At 48.8% G+C, this 22415-nt stretch overlaps 1 protein-coding gene across 18 annotated transcripts in view; it reads left to right on the plus strand.

Annotated features, from left to right (window-relative positions):
* The window catches only part of dlg1 (MAGUK family member discs large 1), a 540041-nt gene that overhangs the window by 366799 nt on the left and 150827 nt on the right, over positions 1–22415 (plus strand). For 17 of the 18 annotated variants that reach the window (XM_077658735.1, XM_077658726.1, XM_077658727.1 and 14 more), the window contains one exon: positions 14405–14440. In XM_077658735.1, coding sequence (XP_077514861.1) covers positions 14405–14440 — 36 coding nt within the window. Of the gene's footprint in view, positions 1–3664; positions 3868–14404; positions 14441–22415 lie in introns of those variants that run through there. The other variant, XM_077658738.1, reaches the window with a different exon arrangement.

The following is a 22415-nucleotide window of genomic DNA, read 5'->3' on the forward strand; positions in this document are numbered from 1 at the left end:
GCGTCGACAAAAAGCCAGAGAGAAGGCTTGACAAGGGTGGACGCACCCTACAATGACTTGACAGCAGCATCAGGATGGTATACAGGGTGTCATATATGTTAATAACAGGATCATAACATGAATATGAAAATAAAATAAAACGGCAAGTAAGCATACAGGAAAGAAAATACAAATAATAAGTAAAACTCTCAGTTGGTAATAAGTAGAACTCTCACGGTACCTAAGTGCACACAAATTTAGATGCCTTATTTAATGAGGACGGAAGAGTGTGTGAAAGCATTTGGCGACCATAATTCGTACGAGTTTTTGGCACGAACCATGTGAAACCAGTACGGGTGGCATACATCAGTTCTTTACATTTTACGTTTGACAGGTGCACCATAAATAGATTATTTTTTCTAATACTTGTTGTATACCGCCTCAGTAGTATAGATTCAAAGACTTGGGGAAGGGGGGTGATGCGAAGCGATGCAAAGATTGGTTCCGTATGTTCAAAACGTGAAGCGTTAACAATATTTCGAACAATTTTCTTTTGAAGTAAATGCAACCGTTTGATATTCGTAAATGATGTTCCCCAGACCAAAATACAATAGTTAGCAACAGAGGAAAACAGTGCGTTGTACAGCATCAGCTTAATATGCTTTGGAAAGAGGTATCGCAGGCGGGATACCATACCAGCAGCCTTGGACAACTTGTCCCTGACTTTTTCAACATGTTCATCCCATGATAAATTTTCATTAAAAAGCACTCCTAGGCTTTTCACCGTAGGGAACTATTTGAATGACGGAGGAACCCATTTTTAAATGAACTTGTGAGACAGCAGGATCCTTATTACGAGGTCTAAAAAGTACAGCTTTGCTTTTTCCAGTGTTTATGATCAGTGAATTGGACTCAGACCTTTCGTGAAGTTTCTGCAAACAATCTGTAGCTTGCTGTTCAAGATCTCGCACATGTGCTGATCGGAAAAATAGAGTGGTGTCATCTGCGTATATGACAAAAGTTGGAAGTTTACTTATACAGACTATGTCGTTTACATAAAGAAGGAAAAGCAGCGGTCCCAATATACTGCCTTGCGGCACACCAGAAGACAGATGTATAAAATTTGATGACTCGTTGTCTACTGTTACTTGTTGGACACGGCAACTAAGGTATGAGGTAATTATTTGATGAAATTTTCCGCGAAAACCATAGTGTTCGAGTTTCGCCAACATTGTGCTGTGATTGATGCGATCGAACGCTTTCGAAAAATCAATAAAGATGCCGAGAGTGAAAAGTTTTTGTTCAAAGGACTCTAGAATTAGTTCTTTTTGGGTTAGAAGCGCAGTTTCTGTAGAAAAGTTCTTCCTGAAGCCATGCTGGCTAGGCGTTAATATGTTACATTTCTCGCAGAAACTGGACATTCGCTTGTATAATATTTTTTCAAAACATTTCGAGAAAATGGGGAGGATAGAAATTGGCCGATAATTGGACAGGTCATTTTTTGTCTCCACCCTTATGAACAACGGTTACTTTGGCAATCTGCAATCGTCGGGGAAACACCGCATGTTCGAGGCAGCAATTAAAAATGTGCTCTAAAACTGGGCTAATTACATCAGCTACATATTTTATTGGTTGGAGTTTAAGATCGTCTATGTCTCGTGACCTGCTGATACGGAGAGTGAGTAGGCAAGTTTTGATTTCATTGGCGTCCGTTGGCATCAAGAATGCAGTGGAAGAAACCCACGAGTCGAGACATTTGATTCCGGGGGTCCGTGATTGCCATTTACCAGTGACGCGAAGAAATCGTTAAATTTTTCTGCCAAAGGTTTCCCACTAACTGGTGTGTTATCAACCAAGACCTCAAGCATTCCGCTTGCATGTCCACCTGGGTTTAAAACTTGATTTATTGTTTTCCATCCAAGGTCACTCCTTTTAATTACGTCTGGATTAAATAGTTTTTCCATATACTCTTGCTTTGTTTGGCGTAGAATAGAAGTGACTTGGTTTCGATACGCCTTAAAACGTGCTTGGTCATCGAGGGATCGGCTTTTGATAAAGCAGTTGTAAAGATTCATTTTTTGTTTTACCATTTCAAGGCATTCTTTTGTTATCTAGGGCTTTCGGGCCTTGCGGGGTTTTTTATAAGGCACAAGTGGAAAATTTTGGTCATAGACAGACTTAAATGTAGTAATGAAGGCACTATATGCGTCCTCTGGATCATTATTGCTGAGCACGAGATGCCAGTCCACGCCTGCAAGTGCTGCGCGAAAGGAATTTAATGTGGCCTGGTTTATACGCCGATATTGTACCGCTGGAAACTTACGTTGTTTTGGGGGTGTAAAAGAGTCTACAAACATGAATATGGGTAGGTGGTCACTTATCCGGGCATTAATGACTCCTGAATGAAGACAGTCAACTGGATAGTTACTAATAAAGACGCCAATTGCCGTCGCTGCCTGCGGCCGTGTGGGGTTAATTATGACATTAGTAAATCCGTTGCTGTGCAATACGCAGTCGACCTCACGTTTATTTGTAGATTGAGATAGAAAGTCTATGTTAATATCACCGCCTAAAACTAGATTAAGGTTGTTTATATGAGAGTTTATATGAGAAAAAGCAATGTTAGTCTGTCCTTGTAGCCCTAATAGACCCTACTGTGCACAATCACATGGCCTGTTGCTTTGATTTGGTTATTGTTTGTTTCTTGGCTGGCCAACTAGGCCGCAGGGTGTCGGTGAATACAGCAGAGAAGGTTGCTTATCACTGCCTGTTGTTGCTTGCTGACGCAGTGTATAAAGTGTAGGTCGCTGTTGGCTCAATCTGTCTTGATGATTGTAGCGTGATGCTAGCTCTAAATACAAGCCAAATGTCGCTCATGAGTCAACGCTGCCGTTAATAACTCCAAGGAAGCCTTCTGATCGCATTTGTTTACTTCTGCGTGTACTTTTGAATCGCTGAAGGTTGGAAAAAAAAAAACGTCAGAAGCATTATATAGGTGAAATATAAGGTGACGGGTAGCGCACTGTTTAAAAAGTAAATTAATTTTCTTCCAAAGTAACTCTTCTTTGTCACAACATTACTTGTATATGCATCGTTCACTTCACGAAAGCAAGATGTTTTTTTATCCGTTTCTGTGTTCTTTACTTTCTTTTTTCGGATCCCTGGCGTAGCTTATTTTGTCTTTATTCAGAATGCCGTTGCTTCGCAATCCGCTGATTAGGCTGTCTCTCAACCGATCCATAACGCCAGAAAACGACCTCGAGCCGTTCCGCCTCGACGGAGAGGCCCTCGGCGTCCGGTGCCTAGCCAGCGATATGTTTGGGACGAAAGCAAGAGGGTCACAGGGAAGCGAAGGGGGAACTCAACCTGCCCACGTGACCGTCTCCGAGGTTGGGGCTCCGGAACGAGCGAAGACCGCGAGGGAAGCCAGAGCACGGGTGGATGAAAGCGCCGAGAGGGAGAGGAGGTGCAGAGGAAGAACGGCGCAGGAAGAGGAGGAAAGTGAAGGGGGAAGAGACGAAGGGGGAGAGGGGGGCGCGCGCGCCGGGCTCGGTTTGTTGCGATCTCGGTCGTGGCGCTGGAAGGAGCGCGCTCCCGGCGTTTTTCCCCCGCTCCGGCGTCGCCCCGCGGCAGCTGTTGAGAGGCCCGCTCCCGGCTGCCGGCCGGCCTGCGTTGAGGTTACCGCGTCGTCACCCGGAGAGCCTGGTCCCCGCGGTAATCCACCGCCGCTGTCCGGCTTTCTGCCTGACCCATCGCCGTCCTCCCCACTTCCCGGAGAACTTCCTCGTTGGGGAGACTGAGAAAGGAGAGAGAGAGAGGGGCGGCTAGGCGCCACCGTCGAGCGGCATGCGTTTCTTCGCCCGAATTCGCCTCAGGCTGTTGCTGAAGGTGAGCCCGACTTGGCACGAGGAGCAGTTTTAACGAACTTTACGTGTCTTCGTTGCGGGGAGCTCGTTAGAGCACTTGGTTGGACTCGACTTCTCGCCGCGCTCGTTACTTGAGGCTGGCGCGTGCTGCACGCGTTGTTTCGGTCCTAGTTGGAATGCGACCCGAAGCTCGAGCACTCGTCTAATAGGCCCCTCGGCACGTGGCTGAACGAAGGCGAAACTATTAGGGGCTTCGTGTTTTTGGGTTGCACATTGGAAAGCCCAGGTGTAGTCAGTCTTCAGCCCTTTGATTACCATGTTGAGGAATAACGAAGTAGTCTTGAAAATTGTGGTTGTTTTAACGAACTGCCTTTGTGCGACTGATGCTGGTGCCCTAAGGTTTTGAGGCTGCGTCAGCACGGAGTCTGATGTTCGTGGCGGACTACTGATGCTTCTCCGTGCGCAATTTTATTGCAGTGTAGGTTTGTACAGGAACGGCTTTAACCGCAGAACGCTTGTACCGCTGCTCATGCGCGGATGGTTTACGCACGCCATGGTTTCGGAACGTTTTCAGCTAAAAAAAAAAACGCGGCTGTGTATTTTGTAAAACATTGTAATTGTTTGGTGGTGGTTCACATTCATGTTTTTACTAAGTTACTGACTCAGCAGGAATTACGAAATCGCGTTATTTCCCTGTTATTTCTCGTAACAGCGCAAGCTTATTCAGTTGAGAAGCCGCGTCGTATGGACGCACAGATTTTGCTTTCTGCTAGAGGGGATCATGGTGTAACTGTGTCACGTAGGTCACGGTGTCAAGTAGGTCAAATGTTTCGTGAAGCGTGCAGTGAACATAATCACTGCTCCCCATGCATGGTGCATACTTGAGTTGTCTGTGTCGTTTTGCGCATGTTGTTCGCTGACATTTTTCGTGGCGTGTCTATCGTTTATAGGAGTTAGCGAGGATACTCCTCTCGTTAAACCTCGATTTCATAATTCGAAATACTGATTTTATTATCTATCAGGCGTTCTCGCGTAATGTCAACTTCACTTTTTCTTGTCCTCGCAGAACATATTTTGATCAATTTTGTCCACTTATTTTTTGGTATTTGTGCCTGGGACAACAAAAAATGCACGCAGAAGCTGTCTCATTTGTGCGCTCGGCAGCGGCATGAAGTAATTACCCTGCGTCTCTGTCGACCTCCATGGGCATAAACAGTCGTTTACGTATATGTCATATCCAGGCTTTACACTGTAGCTGTACATCTAAATTGCTTTCTTTCTTGCCCCTCATGTCGTTGCACAAACCCTGAGGCTAATATTTCGCCGGAATGTACTCGCCTGTCGATGCCCACGCCCTGGCCATAAACGTCGACCGCGGGGCTTATTAAATTTACAACATGCGGGGTCCCTATGGGGCTTCAGCCGCTCAGAGACCTGATTGAATTTTGATGCCTGAACGAAATTGCCTTTTGGTGCTCGCATTATCGTTTCATATATATGGTCCTAGTGCATAAAAGAACCCGTCGTGAGTGAGGTCATCGTGTATTTAGGAGGGCGTACATTACATTCGATGCAGTGGTAAATATGCCAGTGCGAACGAACTGTTCTTTCGTAGCCCTATATATGGCGTTTTGGTGGGCGCAGGCCAGCCGATATGTGTGCAATTGATGCCCTTTGCTTCGCTCGTATGCATTTCTCTTCCCTCGTTGCATAACTGGAGCGATTGCATCGTCGTAGCATGTCGGTGTCTGAATGTTGCTCCCCTTGCGCGTGATACAGTGAAGTGTTGTCTTAAGGGATTAAGTTGCGTAACGCTAATGCCCGCCTCGCCCGGATGTTTTAGTGCGGGGGCACTACATCACGGGGTCGAACCTAACCAAGGATTTTGTTCCGTCCCTAACCTTGACAGCGCATAAATAAAATAAATATTGCGAGGACTGGGTTTGGAACCCGCGGCGGCGCGAACAGATCAGCCTCGTTGGCCACTGCACGAGAGTACTGTGCTATCGGCGCAGTTTTTTTTTCTTTATTGCATGGAAATAGTGCCGAAAAGTAAAGTTTAAGCACGCTTACGCCACAAAACACCAGGCCACCTTACCCCTGCATGGCCCCTCCTTCCAAAACATCAAAAGTCTGGGAGACACACACATGCATCCAGATAGGGGAGCCAGCTAAGCGCCTCTTGCAGGGCAGCATATACTCCCCGCACCAAAATGCAATGTTCACGAAACGAAGATTTCGACGACCGTAGCGATTCGGCGTGGCGGTCCATCATGCGGCTCTTCCAGAGACTAAATAGTCCCAGCAACATAAATAGATCATGTGGCACAACACAGTTTTTCTCCACAGGCAAAAAACGGATACTGTAGGGCGTGTTGTCAACGTCCTTCTTAATTGTTCGTTGTAAATTGTCCCAGAAGAATATAGCATCAATGCACAGGATAAAACAATGGTCAATTGTCTCTAGTGTATTGAACAGGCGGCAATTCACCGTCGATGGTGCAAGCATCTCCTTAGCATGAAGCCATGCCTTCACAGGCAGCGTAGACGTGTGCAGCTTAAAAAAGAATGTTTTTGCGGCAGAAGAAATGCACATTCGCCTAACACGTTTTAAAGCACTGGTGACAAGGAACTCCAGAAAAGGTTGTCGATACAACGGTACAGGGAACAAATACTCTGTAAGTGCCTGAGTCATCTGCCTTCTGGAGATGTTATACAGGTTGTCTTAAGAAAAGCGCACAGTGAAGAAATTGAAGGTGTCGGAAACTTCCTTAAGGAGTCCCCATAAAGGCCCCTCACGAGTGTGTGCCGTCGGTGCGAATAGGAAAGGCAAATGAGCACTGAGACGCCTAATAGACACAGCTACTAAAAAAGGGTGGTTTGACGATTTGAAAAAGAAAAAAAACGCGAAACAAGCTGATGCACGAATAATTGAACAAGGCTTATTCCACCAGACTCCAGAAAAAGAAATAGGTTATCGCGACGCATGTTTTCCATTGGGAACGCCATACGAATGTAGCAAATATTCTGTGCATCACCTGCACTTTCTTCCTCGCACAGTGGAGAACCTGCAACACATAGGCAAGTTTTGCAAATAAAAAATGTTTCAGACATGAGCCCGAGCAAACACTGACCGTTCCCTACCCATCTAAGCCTGGGTTTGTCGCCTCGTGGAGACTATCTGTGAATCCCAGTAGACGCCACTGTTGCGAATTTTGTGAAGAGGAACCCGTAGGTAGTGAAGGGTTCAAGACATAGGGCAAATAATAAAGGCGATAATGGACAGCCTTGGCGAACAGATAATTTCAATGGATTCGGTTTCGTTAGCTCCTGGTTAACAATTAGCCTTGTATAGGACTCCTTATAGTACAGTCTTATGCCCCTAAGCAAAACATCTCCAATATTTGCATGCCCTAAGACCGCAAACAAGAAATCGTGCCGAACTTTGTCAAAGGCCTTGGCAAGGTCAATCTGAATTGGAGTTACTTGTCTGATCTCATCTGATACTGTCTCCACTACTGAACGTGCAATATGAATATTGGTTAGAATGCTGCGGCCTCTGATACCGCACACCTGATGCGTGCCTATTAAGTGAGCGGAAACGAGCTGCAGACAATTGCAAAGAACCTTTGCAAAAAGTTTGTAATCTACATAACAGAGGGAAATTGGGCGATATCCCTCAACTATATTCTTCCGATTGGAATCTGTGCTTTTTGGAATTAATATAGTAGTATGCCCAGAATAGAAAGTCGGGGGCAAATAACCAACATCGTAAGAAGCCTGGAAAACCTCCGTCAAGACAGGCGCTAGACAAGTGGAAAATGTTTGATAGAACTACTTGCTAGTAATGTCATCTGGCCCAGGAGATCTCTGAGCCGTCATGTCAGAAATGGCAGATTTAATTTCGTCCAATGTGATAGGCCCCTCGACTACAGCACGCTGCTCATCGTCAAGTCGGGGCAAGGCTTCGAATTAGTGACCGTAATCTGGTGTCCCGTTTGTGCCCACATAGCCGCCAAACAGCTTCCGATAATAGTTAATGAAAGCCTCAGTAATACCAGACCATCGCTGTATGTGCAACCACCATACTGAATTTCTAATATTTCTTTAGCTAGAGCAGTCTGCCTTTCATCACTCAGGGCCCGACGAGATGGTTGCTCATCCAGAAACCGACGGGTCCTAGACCTTATAACGCCCCTTTGTATCTTTCGGTTTAAAACTGCTGAAGCTCTGCTTTTACGGCAGTGATATCTTCTACATAGGCACCTGGGCTAATCCTCTCTAACTCGTGTAGCTCAACCGAAGTACGGCCGAGCTCTCGAAGGTGATGTCTCTTCAAAAACGCGATTTTTGCTGAGGCTTCAATAGCAATGTTTTTTTTGTTTGTTTCTTGTTTAAATAAGTCCAGTTTTTGCAAAACTGAGAGATACCGCGTGGCCACGTGTCCTTCAAGCAAGTAGATACAGCACGTTTGAAGGTTTCATCTGAGGGCAGCTATTCAGCTTCCACAGCTCCCATCGTGGATGGAGTAGGCGCCGACTGTGCCTCCCTATCTGAAGAGACACCATGCAGTGATCACTGAAGGATATAGGCCGCACCCAGTAACCAAAAACGCTGGATAACATGTCTGCTGAAACGTAAATCCTGTCAAGCCGAGCACTAGAGGAGCACTGAAAATGAGTGAAATGAATGTTATGTCCCTTATCCTGCCCAACATCCACCAGGTTGTATTCGCATGCCAAATCAGTGAGTAAAGCAGCACTGGGGTCATATCACTTACTTAACACTGCTCGGTCTTCATCCCTACACACACAATTGAAATCACCCAACAGCATAATTTTACGATCTGTGGACAAATGGTCGACTAGTGACAGGAAAAATAGCCTTCTATCACGCTGCTTTACAGGGGCATAAACACAAACAGTTCGCCACTGTACACCCGAAATTGCGAGGTCACACAGCAGATAAGTCGCCCGTCATCATCTGTGCTATACGACACGGCAGTAATACTCAGTGTGTTGGCCAGGACTGGCATGCACCCGCATGATAAGCCTCTCGAGTGATTGACGATGACATTGAATTCTGACAAAAAAGGCTCGTCAGGCTGTGCTATCGCCGCATCCGTTCACGCGTCGCGTTAAACTGCAGCACACTCTCGCGCTGTGTATTGTAAATCGTCGTCTTCATCAACTTCCATCTTCGGCGCGGACAGATCAGAACAGCTTAACGTCGATCAGAGCTTAACCCGAGTCTAATATCCTCGCCAGGCGTGCCTACGACGCAGCATAGCAAAACCTTGAGCCAGTGAGGCTAAAGACATGTTTTCGCACGTCTGCTCGGTTTAACTGCGTTAAAACCCAACCACTTGTTGTTTTTTTTTAGAATATTCTATCTTGCACTTTTTTTTTTGCTGGGTTGGGTTTATTTCGTCATTTAAGGAACAGTCGTAATTACGGATGCGTTGTTTCCTTGTGCTTATGGGTCGTATTGTAAAACAAGCTTCACTGGGTTGTTCACTTGGAGGAAAAAGCTGTCTTTCGGTTCTAGCCTGGCGTGCTAACCAAATTTATTTTTGCAATTATCGATAAATTGTGCTGCGCCACTATCTGCTGGTCTCCTGTTTAGGGCATTTTGACGATCTAGTTGGTTCATAGTTGCCGACTACTAGAATACTGCGCTAAGTAAACAGGCACAAAGCGGGGTACCAGTAGGAACAGATATAACAGGACACAAAACAGCGCTGTTATTTATGTCTGTACTTGTGCGTCGCTTTGTCCCCGTTTACTTCGGTCAGCTTTTGAGTGGTCTGCTCCTGCTTAGCTCACTTTATGCACCGACTGTCCAGGCATGCCTGGTGTTCAGCGTCCGTGCGTTTTGCGAGAGTAAGTGTGTCTTAAACCAGAACGTTTTCTTTTGAATGAGTTAATTGTTTTTTTTTTTGTTTTTACGTTTCCGAGTGGAAGTCTTAATTTAAAAAAATTCTCTGTATGGCATTGTTTGCATTTTTTTTAACTGTTGGGCAACCTAAGCACATATCACTCTGATAAGCAGCAAACAATTCGTACGGATAAAATTGTGACTCAGCCTTCAACAGAATCCATCTCGTTAACAAAAGGCGGTACAAACGTCGCACTGCAAACAACGCATTGTGTGGGGTTTCCACTGCTCCTTTTCTACAAGGACGGCTGCGACTCCCTTCTTTCTTTGTTCCACGTGACCAGAGGCTCTTTCATCCATACCCAGTTTGAGCGGTCATTATCGTCATAGGCATCATCATCATCAGTCCATCTACGTCCACTGCAGAGAATATGCCTCACTCACTGATTAGCAGTTAACCCTGCCCCGAGCCAGCCAGCATATCCTCGGAGACTTCCTAAACTCGTCCGCCCACTTGATTCTCTTCCTCCACCTGCCGCGTTTACGTTCGCATGAATCATTGCCTATTTCTCCTTGATTTTAGCTAGGTCATTTTGGTTTCCGTAACCCGCTGCACTGCCCCGCGCAGCTTTATTTCAAGTGGTTGCGTAACGTGATTCTAACACGGCAATTAATTTCTTCGGGGCAGACTCCTTCCCTGTTCACTGCGCTCTCTCGCTCTCAGAAACGGGTAATTGAACATTCTCACAAAAATAACAAACAGCTGGATGCTGAATGCATGTAGTGAATAATGGTCAGGAGCAATATTCTCATGCTGTGAAGCAATAGCAAGCCCTGCTCCTTGTCAGATCAACTAAGCCGCAGTAAACTTTTTCCTTGCTGCGACTACGGAGGTAAGAGCGCTGCATCTGCGCTGATAAACGTCAGAGATGACTTACGAGGTGCGGCCGTTGTTCGTTGAAGAAGGTAGTTATGTGGTTTCTGTCTCTTCCCTCTCGTTACGAGAATGCGCCATTAACTAATTTGCAGTTAATTGCCTCGATCCGAATTTCGTACCCTTAATGGACCTGATTTTCTGATTGTAATACGCGTAGCTGCTGGTTGATACTACGTCCAGGCAGCTTTGCTACCTGTATTTCGTTCGTGTGCGGCCAACTGTGCGTAGTCGCGGCGTACCGCACGCAGGCGATTTCTCCCGGTGCTTGTTTCTGAGTATGCCAGGAGGTGCGCGCCGAAATGCGGCCGATCCGTGAGGAGGGTGGGTGAGGGTGCCTTATCTGGGACCGCGTGTGGTGTCTCGGGCGGCCGGGGACCCGCGCAGCTCCGATGCCGCCCGTCCGTGACCAGGCAGAGCGCGAGGAGAAGGGTCATTTCCACGCGTTCCCGACTGCGTAGTGTCGGGCGACCGGGGTGCCCCCTCCGCTCCAAACTCCGACTGTAGTCCACGTGATTCATGAGTTGACGTCCAGGAGGTCGGCTCTGCACCGATTCGTCCGGGGAATCGTTTGCGAGCAGCGTTCGGCGCGCTGTGTGGGCTCCCCGGTGCCCGCTGCAGCCGACGCGCCGTGGGGACCACCTCTCCGCATTCGCCCGCTGTGGCCAGTGTTGTGCGAGGCGATAAACGACCGTCTGGCGGTGGCCCCTTGCCGCCTGTTTGTGAGCCGGGCTGGCGAGAGCGTGTCGGGCAGGCCCGTCGCCTGACGCGTTCTTTAGTTAACGCGATTGGCCGGGCCCGCCTCCGCCTGTTAACGTCGCAGCGGCTAAAGCAAGCCGTTTGCGTTCCCTTCTTGAGGTAATGTTAAAATGTTAAGTTCTGGAAGTTTGTGCACGTGCACAAAGTTTTTGCAAGCAGGGGAGGAGCAAGAAGATCTAGACCTTTGGTTTATGCTACTGCAGTTTTGCTTTCATCTGTTCGTCACCCCCCTCTTTCCTTCCCTTTCCTTGGCTATCAGAAACCTTCTCGGCGTCTTTGTATTGACGCGTAAGACGGGTGCGAAATTGTCCCTCCCTCGAGAGCTGCATGCAGAATGGAGAAATGTAGGGGCCTGTTTACCATGATATCCGGGTGTTGCTGTCGAAACGTCAGCGCATGGCTTCGGTATAGCGGAAGAAGAGGGAAATTTGCACGCGTTTTGAGTTGGAAGAAGTACTCGATGCATCAATCAAGAAAGCAGCTGTCATTTTTCTCTATACCTCGATGAACGGCACCGTTCTCAGCCAACTACAGCGGGGCCGAATCCCAAATAAATTGACTTTTTAATCTCGCCGTGAAAATTACTTGGCAAGGCGAAATCAGTCTCCTGGCTGACTCACGCATTCAAATGCGTTTGGCTGTATGCGTAATACCGCTGGTTTTATTTCAGTCATACTTCCGAAATTTCCCGGTCCATTACTTATGCTGCGAAAAGAGCCGAGACTAAATGTCTCGGCTGCAAAAGGCGAGACGTTTTTTGCGCGTGTTTTCGTCTGGCCTTCGGGAAATAGAGTAGTTCAGTGTACCACTTTTGATCTCAAACTCGGGTGTTTTTGTGTACCTCCTAACATTGAAGGCCGTGTCCTCTTGTTCTTGAGGGAGCACAGGGTCTTTTCTGACCACCTCCTAGCGCGGCGATAACAGTGTAAGAGATCAGTGGAATACTAGCAAACAAAAGCGCAGTAAATGAAAAAGCAGCGACCTGAGACCATTTACTTGAGACCAGTGACTTGAGACGTTGGGTATTGTTCCCTAACACGATCACTGCGCGTATGTCCACAAGAGGCCGTCAGTATAGACCTTCAGTCCTGAGCACAGGGTGCGCACTTTCGGGATGGCATGCAGCTATAGAGTAATGAGGACCGTTACAAACGGTGTTATAAACGCTCGTTTATATCGCTTAATATCGTGGTAGAATTTATATCACATCGTGCCTTCAATTCAAGGAAACTCCGCGATCTTTGAAAGCTTCCGCTCTCCTACCATGTTAAAGGGCAAAGCTCGTAGCACTCGTCCCAGAGAGCGTCCCTCCAGCAACAGCAAACGGTAATCTTAGTGACGTATGATGATGCCTCGCCCGAGTTTCAGTTGCAATAGTGAGTGTGCACTGTGCGCATTTTGTCGGCGCCGCGAGCTTCCTTGTCGAAGTAATATTGCTGCTCGGCGGAACGGCTTCATTTCTCCTCTTCACTCGAAAGTTTGCTCAGGGACTCGGGAAGGCGCAGCCAGCGGCTCCCAGCGACTCGTCCGCCAGCCTGTGCATGCTGGTGCACAGTGGGCCTGTGGTAATTCTATTCTTTTCTTTGCTGTCGTCTCTCCGGAGAGATCTTGCGAGATGGCGTTGCGCGCGCGGCTGTGCGGCGCGCACGTCCGACTTTGGAGCGTCGGGAAGTGAAGGAAATAATGCACGACACGATAAGGACCGTGAATGAAGTGCGTGCTTGTGTGTTTGGGCAAAACAAAGAAAAAAACAAACAAACGGGGGAAGCAAAACTAAATTTGTACATCGCGAATGCAAATCCGTTTCATAACGCGCGCGGGAACCACGGACGGGCAGCACTCGGTTCCCCGGAATTGCGCTCCCAGAAAGACGAATGACAAAAAAAAAAAAAGAGGAGAAGGAAGACTGCAGTTCTTGTAAGCGTGGGCAACGTGCCACAGCGCGCCTCGCATATTGGATTTTGAACGAGCCGGAATGTATGGAAAACAAAACGGGGGCCGTATGGGGGACGTGCTCCGCTTCTGCGCTTTTGTCTTTCACTCGAGTCGGGAGAAAAAGCGAACTACTTCGCTGCGCGCACGTCTCGTGTCCCGCTCGCATCCGAGTGCTATTTTAGGTGCCTGCGTGTGCGCGTAGTGGCGCGCGCTTAGACTCCGCTCCAGCGACAGTCGAAAAGGGGAAATAAGAAAAAATTATATATCCGGACCTATTTAGGATGCGTCGGTAGCTCTTGACGAAAATTCTCCCGCCACCCGGTTTTACGTGTGCCAGAGATAATGTGAGACAGGGGCGTTGCTTAGGCGTGCTGCTCAAGATTTGTGCGCTGCGTCGTTTAGTCGGCGCCATCTTTTGTGGTATATGTAGTTGCGCGTGGACTGCGTGTGTAGCGGAAGCGTACTTGCGTGCCTGAAGAGGCGCGTGCTCTGTAATTTATTGCAGTTAGAAAAAAAAACTGCGAAGCGTCAGTTTTGAGAGGCCGGTGGGATTGTCGAAACATTTGCAAAATGGGATAGCTAAGTTAGCATACTTGTTATCCAGTAGTAGTGTGTAGATGGCCGATTCTGCCAAGGAACATGGAACAAGCTGCCTAAGGCGACGGGAGTTGTTATAACCCAGTTGCACTTTGCACTGTCTTTCTTATCAATGTGCGTATTTTTTTATCTATTTGGCACGTTGTTACTTCATCCGCGTGCTCTTGTTTTCTCGGTCCTGAATGATCTTTTTCGTATCCGGAAATTCTATCAATAAGACTACTGGTATTGAACTTTATGTACCCTTTTCAAAAATACCCCCCCCCCTTTTTTTTTCTGGCCTCCTTCAGGCATTATGAGGCTGTTTTATCACCCGACGAAAGATTTCGAAGTGTGCCCGTTGTGAAATAATTGCTTTTCGGTGTGAGAAAAAAATTTTTTTTCGTTTTTTATGCATGTCGGTCGCTCTCTAATTTCGTTTTAATGTCTGATGTACTGTTTTTGTTTTCCTTTGCAGAGCAATGACAGCTGGCAGGCTCCGGACAGCGATCAGGTAAGCAAGAACATCTTTCCTTTGACTCTGCCGCAAAAGTAGCGTTACTCTTTCATCGTCAGTTTTGTTCCGACTGTCTCCTTATCCTGCTGAAGCGAACTTTCCCTTGGGATTTCTGTGCAAGAGGAAGAATGACCTCTTGACAGCTGCACGCGGCAGCTGACTACCGCTTCGTGTCTTGTCTTTGCCAAGTTTGATAGAGAGTATACTTACGTCGCTGTTCGACTAACGCAAAAGCTTCACTGACGTTGTGTACGGCTCGTTGGATATTCAGGTTACTCTTAACTGTAGTTATATAATGACCTTTCGTCACACGTCCATCCACTGTTCGCTGTCTCAAAAGTCTCCATATCCACCCACCAACAGCTCTGAGGCTTGAGTACGTTGAGTAGGTTCGATTGGTTAGGCCTTCAATGTTCGTATCCCTCTGCCTTTTCGCATTGGTGTCCGGAGACATGCGTATGTGGATGTATACCCTGCCAACTGCTCTTCTTTTGTTCTCTCCTGTCGCGCCACTAAACCGGGCTTGTTCAGTTCCTGTTCCATGTGTCTGCCTCACCAGTCTGCGTGCTGCGTGCAGGCTGATAGTATTAATGTCCCCTTGAGTTGCAAAGCGGGTCCGTTGACTAAGCCGTGAAAATTCACATGGTTTGCCTGCCCGTTCGCTCTTATTTTGTTATTCTCGAGGGAAATGACTCATAAAGATTAGGAAGGCAGTCCGTGGTTAACATTGTGTCGCATTGGCGAGAGGTGAATAGAAGGTCCCCTCTTGAACTTTAATTGCTGCTTAAAGTTTCTTTTCTCTCAGCTGATGGCAAACATCTGTTTGTTCTCCAGTTACCCGTGCTCCACATATCACATATAGCCGCAAATTTGTTTGTAGTTATGGCTTCCGGGTTTGGCGCAGCTCTCCCGGTGGCAATGCGAGCTGCATTCGATTCAGTGCTAGCTCACGGCACCAGTGCTGCAAAAGTGCCGCTGATGCCGGCGTGGTGCAGACCTAGTCCGTGATGCAAGTGCAGCGCTTGGGCTGCGTTTGTATATATGCGCAACTTTCTTGCACCTCTTTGCTATTTGGTTCCGCGCTTCCGTGCACCATAGCGGCACCACTACTGCACCTAGCTCAATCGAGGGTGGCGGTGCAGGGAGCGCTGTGTATCAGGGACTTGTGTGCAGCACACCATGAAGCGGTGGAGGCGGTGTAGTGAACCACGGCTGAATCGAATGCAGCTACGATCGCTGACTGGCGGTGTTGCTCAGAGTGCCGGAAGTAGCGATCCTTGCACCGTGGTGGCCTTATGCGCGCGAAGAACGTCGCTAAGACGCGCGGGTAAAATTAAAACGGGAGTAAACGAATATATACAATAGTATGCACGTGCGCAAGGAGGAAGAAGCGCAGATGGCTGCTTCGTTCTTCTGTATTTGTATAGTTGCGCTAATCTAATTCCTGCTAGCAAAGACGTTTTGAGGGGGCTCACGAAACACGCGGCCGTTTGCGCATTCCATTTTGCTCTTACTGCTGCAGCCGGGCGGGCTTGGGGAGTAGCAGGGAGGGAGCCAGAAATGTCAGACGAGAAACACGAACGTCATCTGCTGCCTTCCAACACCCCCACCCCCCTGCACTTGCCTTTCTGGGCGCGCGTATTGATCTTTAGCAGGGTTTGACTGTTTGCTCATACGTGCTCTCTTGTCGTGTTGTTTCTCGGCCCTCGCTGTTTGCGCGGCTCCCCCCGCGTTCTTCTTCTCCCTAGCCGTCGTTATGCGGGGGCGGCAGCGAAAGGGACAACTGCCGCGCATGGAAGCGAAATGGGAAGGGGATCCACCTCCTCCTTGCTCCTGATGATTAGGGAACGAAGAAGAAAAGGGCAGGGATGGCGGCGAAGGCGATGAGTAGCGGCTCTTTGTTTGGAGAGCTACACTTAATGATACACAAGCGGCTAATGAAGCTCCGCTCTCGCTCGGCGCTTGCGCAAACCGCGCCCCGTCCAGCTCAGCTGGCGCAGTTGGCGGAAAATGAAAGCGAGAGAAAACAAAAGAATCTCTTACGAGTCCGCGCGCGCTCTCCCGCCTGCTCCTTTGAAGCGGAGCGCTGCTGACGTTCGGTCCAGGGAGGATTCGAAACCAAGCAGAAGAGGAATGGAAAATCCGTTACGGCCTGCGGCTGCACTCCTTATACATAAGAAGCTCAGGGCGTGTTCTTTTCCCCTTTTTTTTTCGTTTTCTTGTGTGTGCAATCGGATGGTCGAAGTTCGACAGTTCACGATCAAGCGTTCCCTTAAAGCGCCTAGGCAATCAGCTTTGCCCTTTCGCTTTTGAGTTTTGTGGCGTTCTTTTTTTCTGCTCTCTGCTGGCGTGTGCCCCGCGATGTGGGCATTCGCTTAAGCTGCTTCCCTTCTCGGCGCTACATCTTCTTCGCTCCTTAGACTGCGCTGTATCGGCCTGCTCCTGCTGCCGCTGAATTTCTGCCGTTCTGCGCTTTTCGCGAATGGTTTATACGTCGGACCACCGAAGGGGCGCTGCCCAATTCTCGGCCCTTTTATTCTTCTCATCGTGCCGCTCGCTGTTTGTTTGTTTCTTTGTTCGCCTCTTCCCCGCTGGAAAGTCGTAGCCCGCTTATTACTACTCTGACCGCTGCCGCTCGGGTGCGCGGCGGTCGATCTCCGAGTCGCTAACTGGGCAGAAACTTTCCTTTCATCGAGTCGGCAGTTTCTTGATTGTTCCTGATTACATTTGGCGCTATCGGCTTTGAATCGCTCTCTGCATAGTCTCCCGAGTCTCTCCCGTCTTTCGCTCTCATCTCGCATGCTTGATGAAGTATTTTTTTCTTTATTCGTTATCAACTATCTCTCTCTCTCTCACTCTCTCTTTCTTTCTCTGTTTCGGTATAGCAAATAGAGAATATATTCTCCGATATCACAGCTCCGCTCCGTGAGTCGTTTATCTCACTCAGTTTTTCTTTCGTTCTCTTTTTTTTCCTTTCTCTCTCTATCTGTATTTCATAATGCGCGTTTTGAGGCCTGCTAATTATGCGAAAAAGTTCGGTTTTTTGGGGCGTCAGCTTGGTCGTTCTCGCTATTAATTTAGCCAAGGGTGCTGGCCCATAATTCAGCGTGCCCCCTTTGTCACGGACTTCGATCAGTTAACTTGAAAGCGACGTATAGCGCGAAGCCCGATTCTTTTTGTCCTGCAAATGTGTCGCCGCATTTCTTGAAACTGCCCACTATACACTTGACTGAAGATATTGGTCTTGTTATCAGATGGAAATGAAGTTTTCACTCTTCTGTTCAACCACTGTTACTGCCCTTCCGTACGCCTTCGCCTGTTCTCATTTTACACTGGCTAATGGTGTGTTTATGAGACCGACCTGGCTGGGTGTGGATTATGTTATCCCATGGTCACCGTCAGGGCGAGGCCTATGAAAGTGCGGTGGAAGCACGATGACACTGTATTACTCTGACTGCGCTTATGTGCAGTTGCAAAACCGCCTATGATTATGATCCTCCTCTTTGTCGCTGCATCATAGTCTTGTGTTGTGGCGGCAGCCCCAGAAAGTCGCGCTGTGCGGATTTAAAGGCTGTGAAGAGAGAAACTGCACACTGCATTATCATCAACATCATCGTAATAATAATCGTCATCATCATCAGATTTACTATGCCCACTGCAGGATAAGTAGCTCCCACTGACCTACATTTAACTATTCCTTCGTTAGAGCTTCGCCCACCTTATCCCCGCAGGCTTCCTGATCTCGCCTCCAAGAGCGCGTGCGCATCCCCGAAATCTGCAGATACGCCCTGCACGTACGCCCTCTTCCGGCCAACATGCCACGAGACGACCATATATAGTGGCCGGCGCCTCGCGCGGGCCGAAGCCTTGGCACGCTACTATGGAAACAAACACGGAGTATTTTATGTGGACGCCACCGCCCACACTAAGGGGGTTGGTACACGGCCGCAGTCGTCCACCAAAACACCACAGTGAACAGCCTTACGCTCAAAGCTCAAGACATTACTCATGCGGAAGAGGTGGCAATCGCGCTCGCCGCCGCCGATCAGGACTCGCGGGTCACCATTACCGACTCGCGGTGGGCCTGCAGGAACATCGAAAGGGGCCTTATTCCCTATTTGGCGTACCGAATTCTTCAACATAGTAATCATCTCGGGGCTCCCGCGTCCCGCACAATAGTACGGACTCCCGCGCACACGGGCCTCGAGGGCAACGAAGCGGCCGACGCCGCTGCCCGCGCGCTCACTCTCCGGGCATCGCCCTCGCCTCCCCCCGATGCGGACTCCGACCCTAATCCGGCTTTTGCCTTCCAGGAAATCATCCAGTATTACCAATTCGGCCACGCAATCTTTCCTAAGCCCTGCAAGGGCCTCACGAAGGCGGAGGAACACTTACTCCTTCGCCTGTATACTAAAACACTTCTGTGCCCGGTAGTAATCAAACATTTCGACCCTGCGTGCACAGGGGAGTGCCCGCACTGCAGGGAAAAGTCTTCGGACATTTACCACATGGTGTGGGCATGCCAATCAACTCCGCATCTTCCCCCTGTCCCCAACCCTGCCCGGGAGGACTGGGAGGCGGCCCTGCTCGGCTGCTCTGACCTGGCGAGCCAAAAGGCCCTGGTCGGGCGCGCCCGAGCAGCAGCTACCGCCAATGGGCTGCCGTAATGAGCAGCCCACCTAGCATTTGTAAGGAATGGACCCTTAAGGACCCCTCCACTAGTTCCCTGTATATATTTTGAAAATAAAGTTTTTCAGTCAGTCAGCCAACGACTTTCTCTCGTCCGCTACAACGTTTGCTCTTTCTACAAATCCACTCCGTTGCACTGAGGGACCGTCGGTTGTCTTACCTTCTCATCACATGTCCTGCCCATGCCCATTTCTTCTTTTTGGTTTCAGCTCGGATATCGCTGTGCTGCCTTTGCACACGGCGTTTGTGGACTTTTCTTTTTCTCAGGGAAAGCTAGTATAGGAACACGGTTATGTGTTTTGACGAGATACCTGTGTATCCAACTCCCTATCATTATTTTTTTTCATCATTTAACGGTAGCTTTTATGCGGACCGTACAGTTTAGTCACGACCCTATTATGATAGGCTGTTTTGTGCCACTAGAATATCAGCACTACCACCACCACCACTGTGTGCACCCTATATACACATGTGAGGTTGATCTGGCTAAATATACCATCCATCGAAGCAGCAGTTGCGCACCGCACAGGCCGCCCTCCTTCTTGGAGAGCTTTCCTAATCTGTGCTTTCTTTTTTTCTTATTATTGTCTTTCGGGCACTTGTGTCCAGTATGGCGTCGGGGAACGCGAGAATAGCGCTCCTGGCTTGGTATGCCAGGGAAAATTGCCAGGCACGCACGCGTCGCTTGTCGTGACAAAACAGCCACTACAGCGGGGAGGTGGCTCGAACGAGAGAATGGCGTAGAAAAAGAGCGAACATAGACAACGAAAGAAGCGGAAAAGGGAAAAGAAAAAGCGCCACCATTTATTGACTCGGGCCGCGCGCTCTTAGTGTGCGGGCGAGCGAGCAATGTGTCCGAGGGAGCCGTCAGGCCATACCCGCGGCCGGCTCCGATCTCTGCTTCTGCTTTGTTGCTATCGTCGGCGATCGCGTATATGTATGTACACTATATCCGTCCCGTTTACGGCGTGGTTTTCGTTGCCAGCGCTTTCAGACTCACTTAGGCTCGAGGCCTGCTCGCCGTCCTTCCTTTGCGTTCCCTTACGGGCGCCTGACTTTATCAGAGCCCCTTCAGTGCAGTCGCTGGAGGCGTCTGGACGAGTGGATATCTTCTACTCGCGTGTACCTTTCTTATTTTTTTCTGCTGATCTTCATTTTTTTTAGCCACCGCCTTGGATCCACCGATTGCGCGCCGTTCTTTCCTGCAGAAATGCTGTCGTAGAAGCGACTTGACTGCATGCTTTCCGCGGCGGTCTGGGCCTTTTGTGGTCTAGGCCCCCGAGGCAAGCTTTTGGCTTCCTCGTATGACATTATAGCTTTTTTCCCTTCTTTCTCTTGTTTGCCTTCCTCTTTATTTTCTTGCTTGCTTTTTCCGCGCGGTTTGGGCTTTCGCGACACTTCCTTTAATATTTCTTATGCTTTGTACGTAGAAGGCTGCGGTGCGGGCCCATTGAACGTCCTGATGGAGTAAACGAAACAAAATGCGTGAGCCTGACTCCCGTAGATGACATTAATGGTAACCTAAATTCATATACAACGACGCCAGCATTCGACGCATATTACTGACGAAGAGTGGGCTCCTCGGTGTCTCGTATGCTGCACCTTTTTCGAGAATTTGTAGCAGCGCATATAATCCGTTGAGGCCGTGCGTCTGAGATTTCGGCAGCAGCAGTTTCTTAACGCCTCCTACTCGACAGTATTATGATTATGATGAACGCAGAAACCGAGGCGCCCTCAAGCGCTGGCGTGTGCGTCCGTCTCGCTTCCCGCGTGTGTGGCGTCACTCGGGTCCCCAAAACTTCGCAGCGTTCCCGCGCATTCCACGAGCTTCGGAGGCTTTCACGCGTGGGCAACGTAAGCGTCGTTCACGGCGCCACTGCCACGCGCTAACGCGTCGCATTCTGTCGCTCGCGTTCTGTGCGTGTGCATAACGGGTGGCGCAATCGCAGAAAGCGTGTAATGTCCTGGAAACGTTCCACGTCCGGCTAGTTCCAGGCGATATCTCTACACGAGGTTTACTCGCGGCTGTTGACGCCGCGCGGTACTCGGTCTGCGTTTCGAAAACGAGCGAGCTCACGTTCTCTGCACGGGTCGATTCGCGGCGCCCCCTGGCGACGCGTAAGCGTGGAACTGGCGGTGCTTCCTTCCTTCCTTCCGGCGGCGACGCCGCCGACTGGGTTATTCTCGTACGCTCGAGCGCAGGGGCTTCCTGCGTTCGCGGAAACCGGGCTTGTGCTGGGCGGAAAGCGGACAATTTCCCCTCTCCTGTGACGCGGTCGGAACGCCGCCTCGCTTGGCGCCACAGCCCTGGGCTTTGCATTTTCTTTTGTCTTTTTCTGCCTCCAGGTAGATCCGGTAGTGAGGCAGAGCGAAGGGGCGGAACACTATATATCTACTATATATATCTACTATATCTATATCTACACTATATCTACTATATATAGTGCTTCCTAGGGATTGGTGTTGAGACTTCTTTTGGATTATGTTGAACAGAAGGGTGTAATGCTGATAACAATGTCGCCTACTCCCTGTTACACGTTCAGCGGCTTGCGCTAAACCTAAGGCGGCCAGTGTGACCACGCGCCTCTTAGTTTTCCGAAAACTAATAGTTGGTCTGTAGTGTATACAAGCTTATAACATTTCTAAATGCTGGGCCGCGTTCCCTTCTTGCGTCTTGTTTCCCGTTTCTCATTTTCTATTGCGGTTTAATACCCCACGCACCGAAATTCGACTACATACTTAGCTCCTTTTGGCGGTAAATTCAGCGCGGAGGGACGAAGGAGACAGAAAGGGGACAAAACAAGCGCTGAAAGGTAAAAGAGAGCTGCAGGTAAAAGAGATGTGGTCGTGGGAAGGAATATACATCCATGTGTGACCACCATCACTCCCGCTCTCTTATCGTATATTCGTGGTCAGCACTTCCGGAGCCTTAATTCGCCGCTGGAGCGTCACTCAGGGTGCATTCAATAACTCGCTATATTGTGGCGTAGAGCGTGCTTTCAGCTCTGCATTCAGCAGCCTCTCAATAAGGTCCGCTTGTATTTTGTCGCTATGACCTGTCCGGTATTGCCTTTGCAAATATAGGTTTGCGCACCTGAACTGCATTTTTTTCTGTTTTTTTCTTGTTTTATATGGTACCGTATGCTCCAACAGTGTTTCTCCGAAATTAAGAGAGAGCACACCCCAGCAACCACTACTAAGTTAGAACAAAAGAAAACCTGTATTCTTAAAACTCGTTATTATCCCCCATTGTTACGGACGCACAATAAGGCTTTCGAGTTCA

The sequence above is a fragment of the Amblyomma americanum genome, chromosome 3 (assembly GCF_052857255.1).
Source record: "Amblyomma americanum isolate KBUSLIRL-KWMA chromosome 3, ASM5285725v1, whole genome shotgun sequence".
Classification (NCBI taxonomy): Eukaryota; Metazoa; Arthropoda; class Arachnida; order Ixodida; family Ixodidae; genus Amblyomma; species Amblyomma americanum.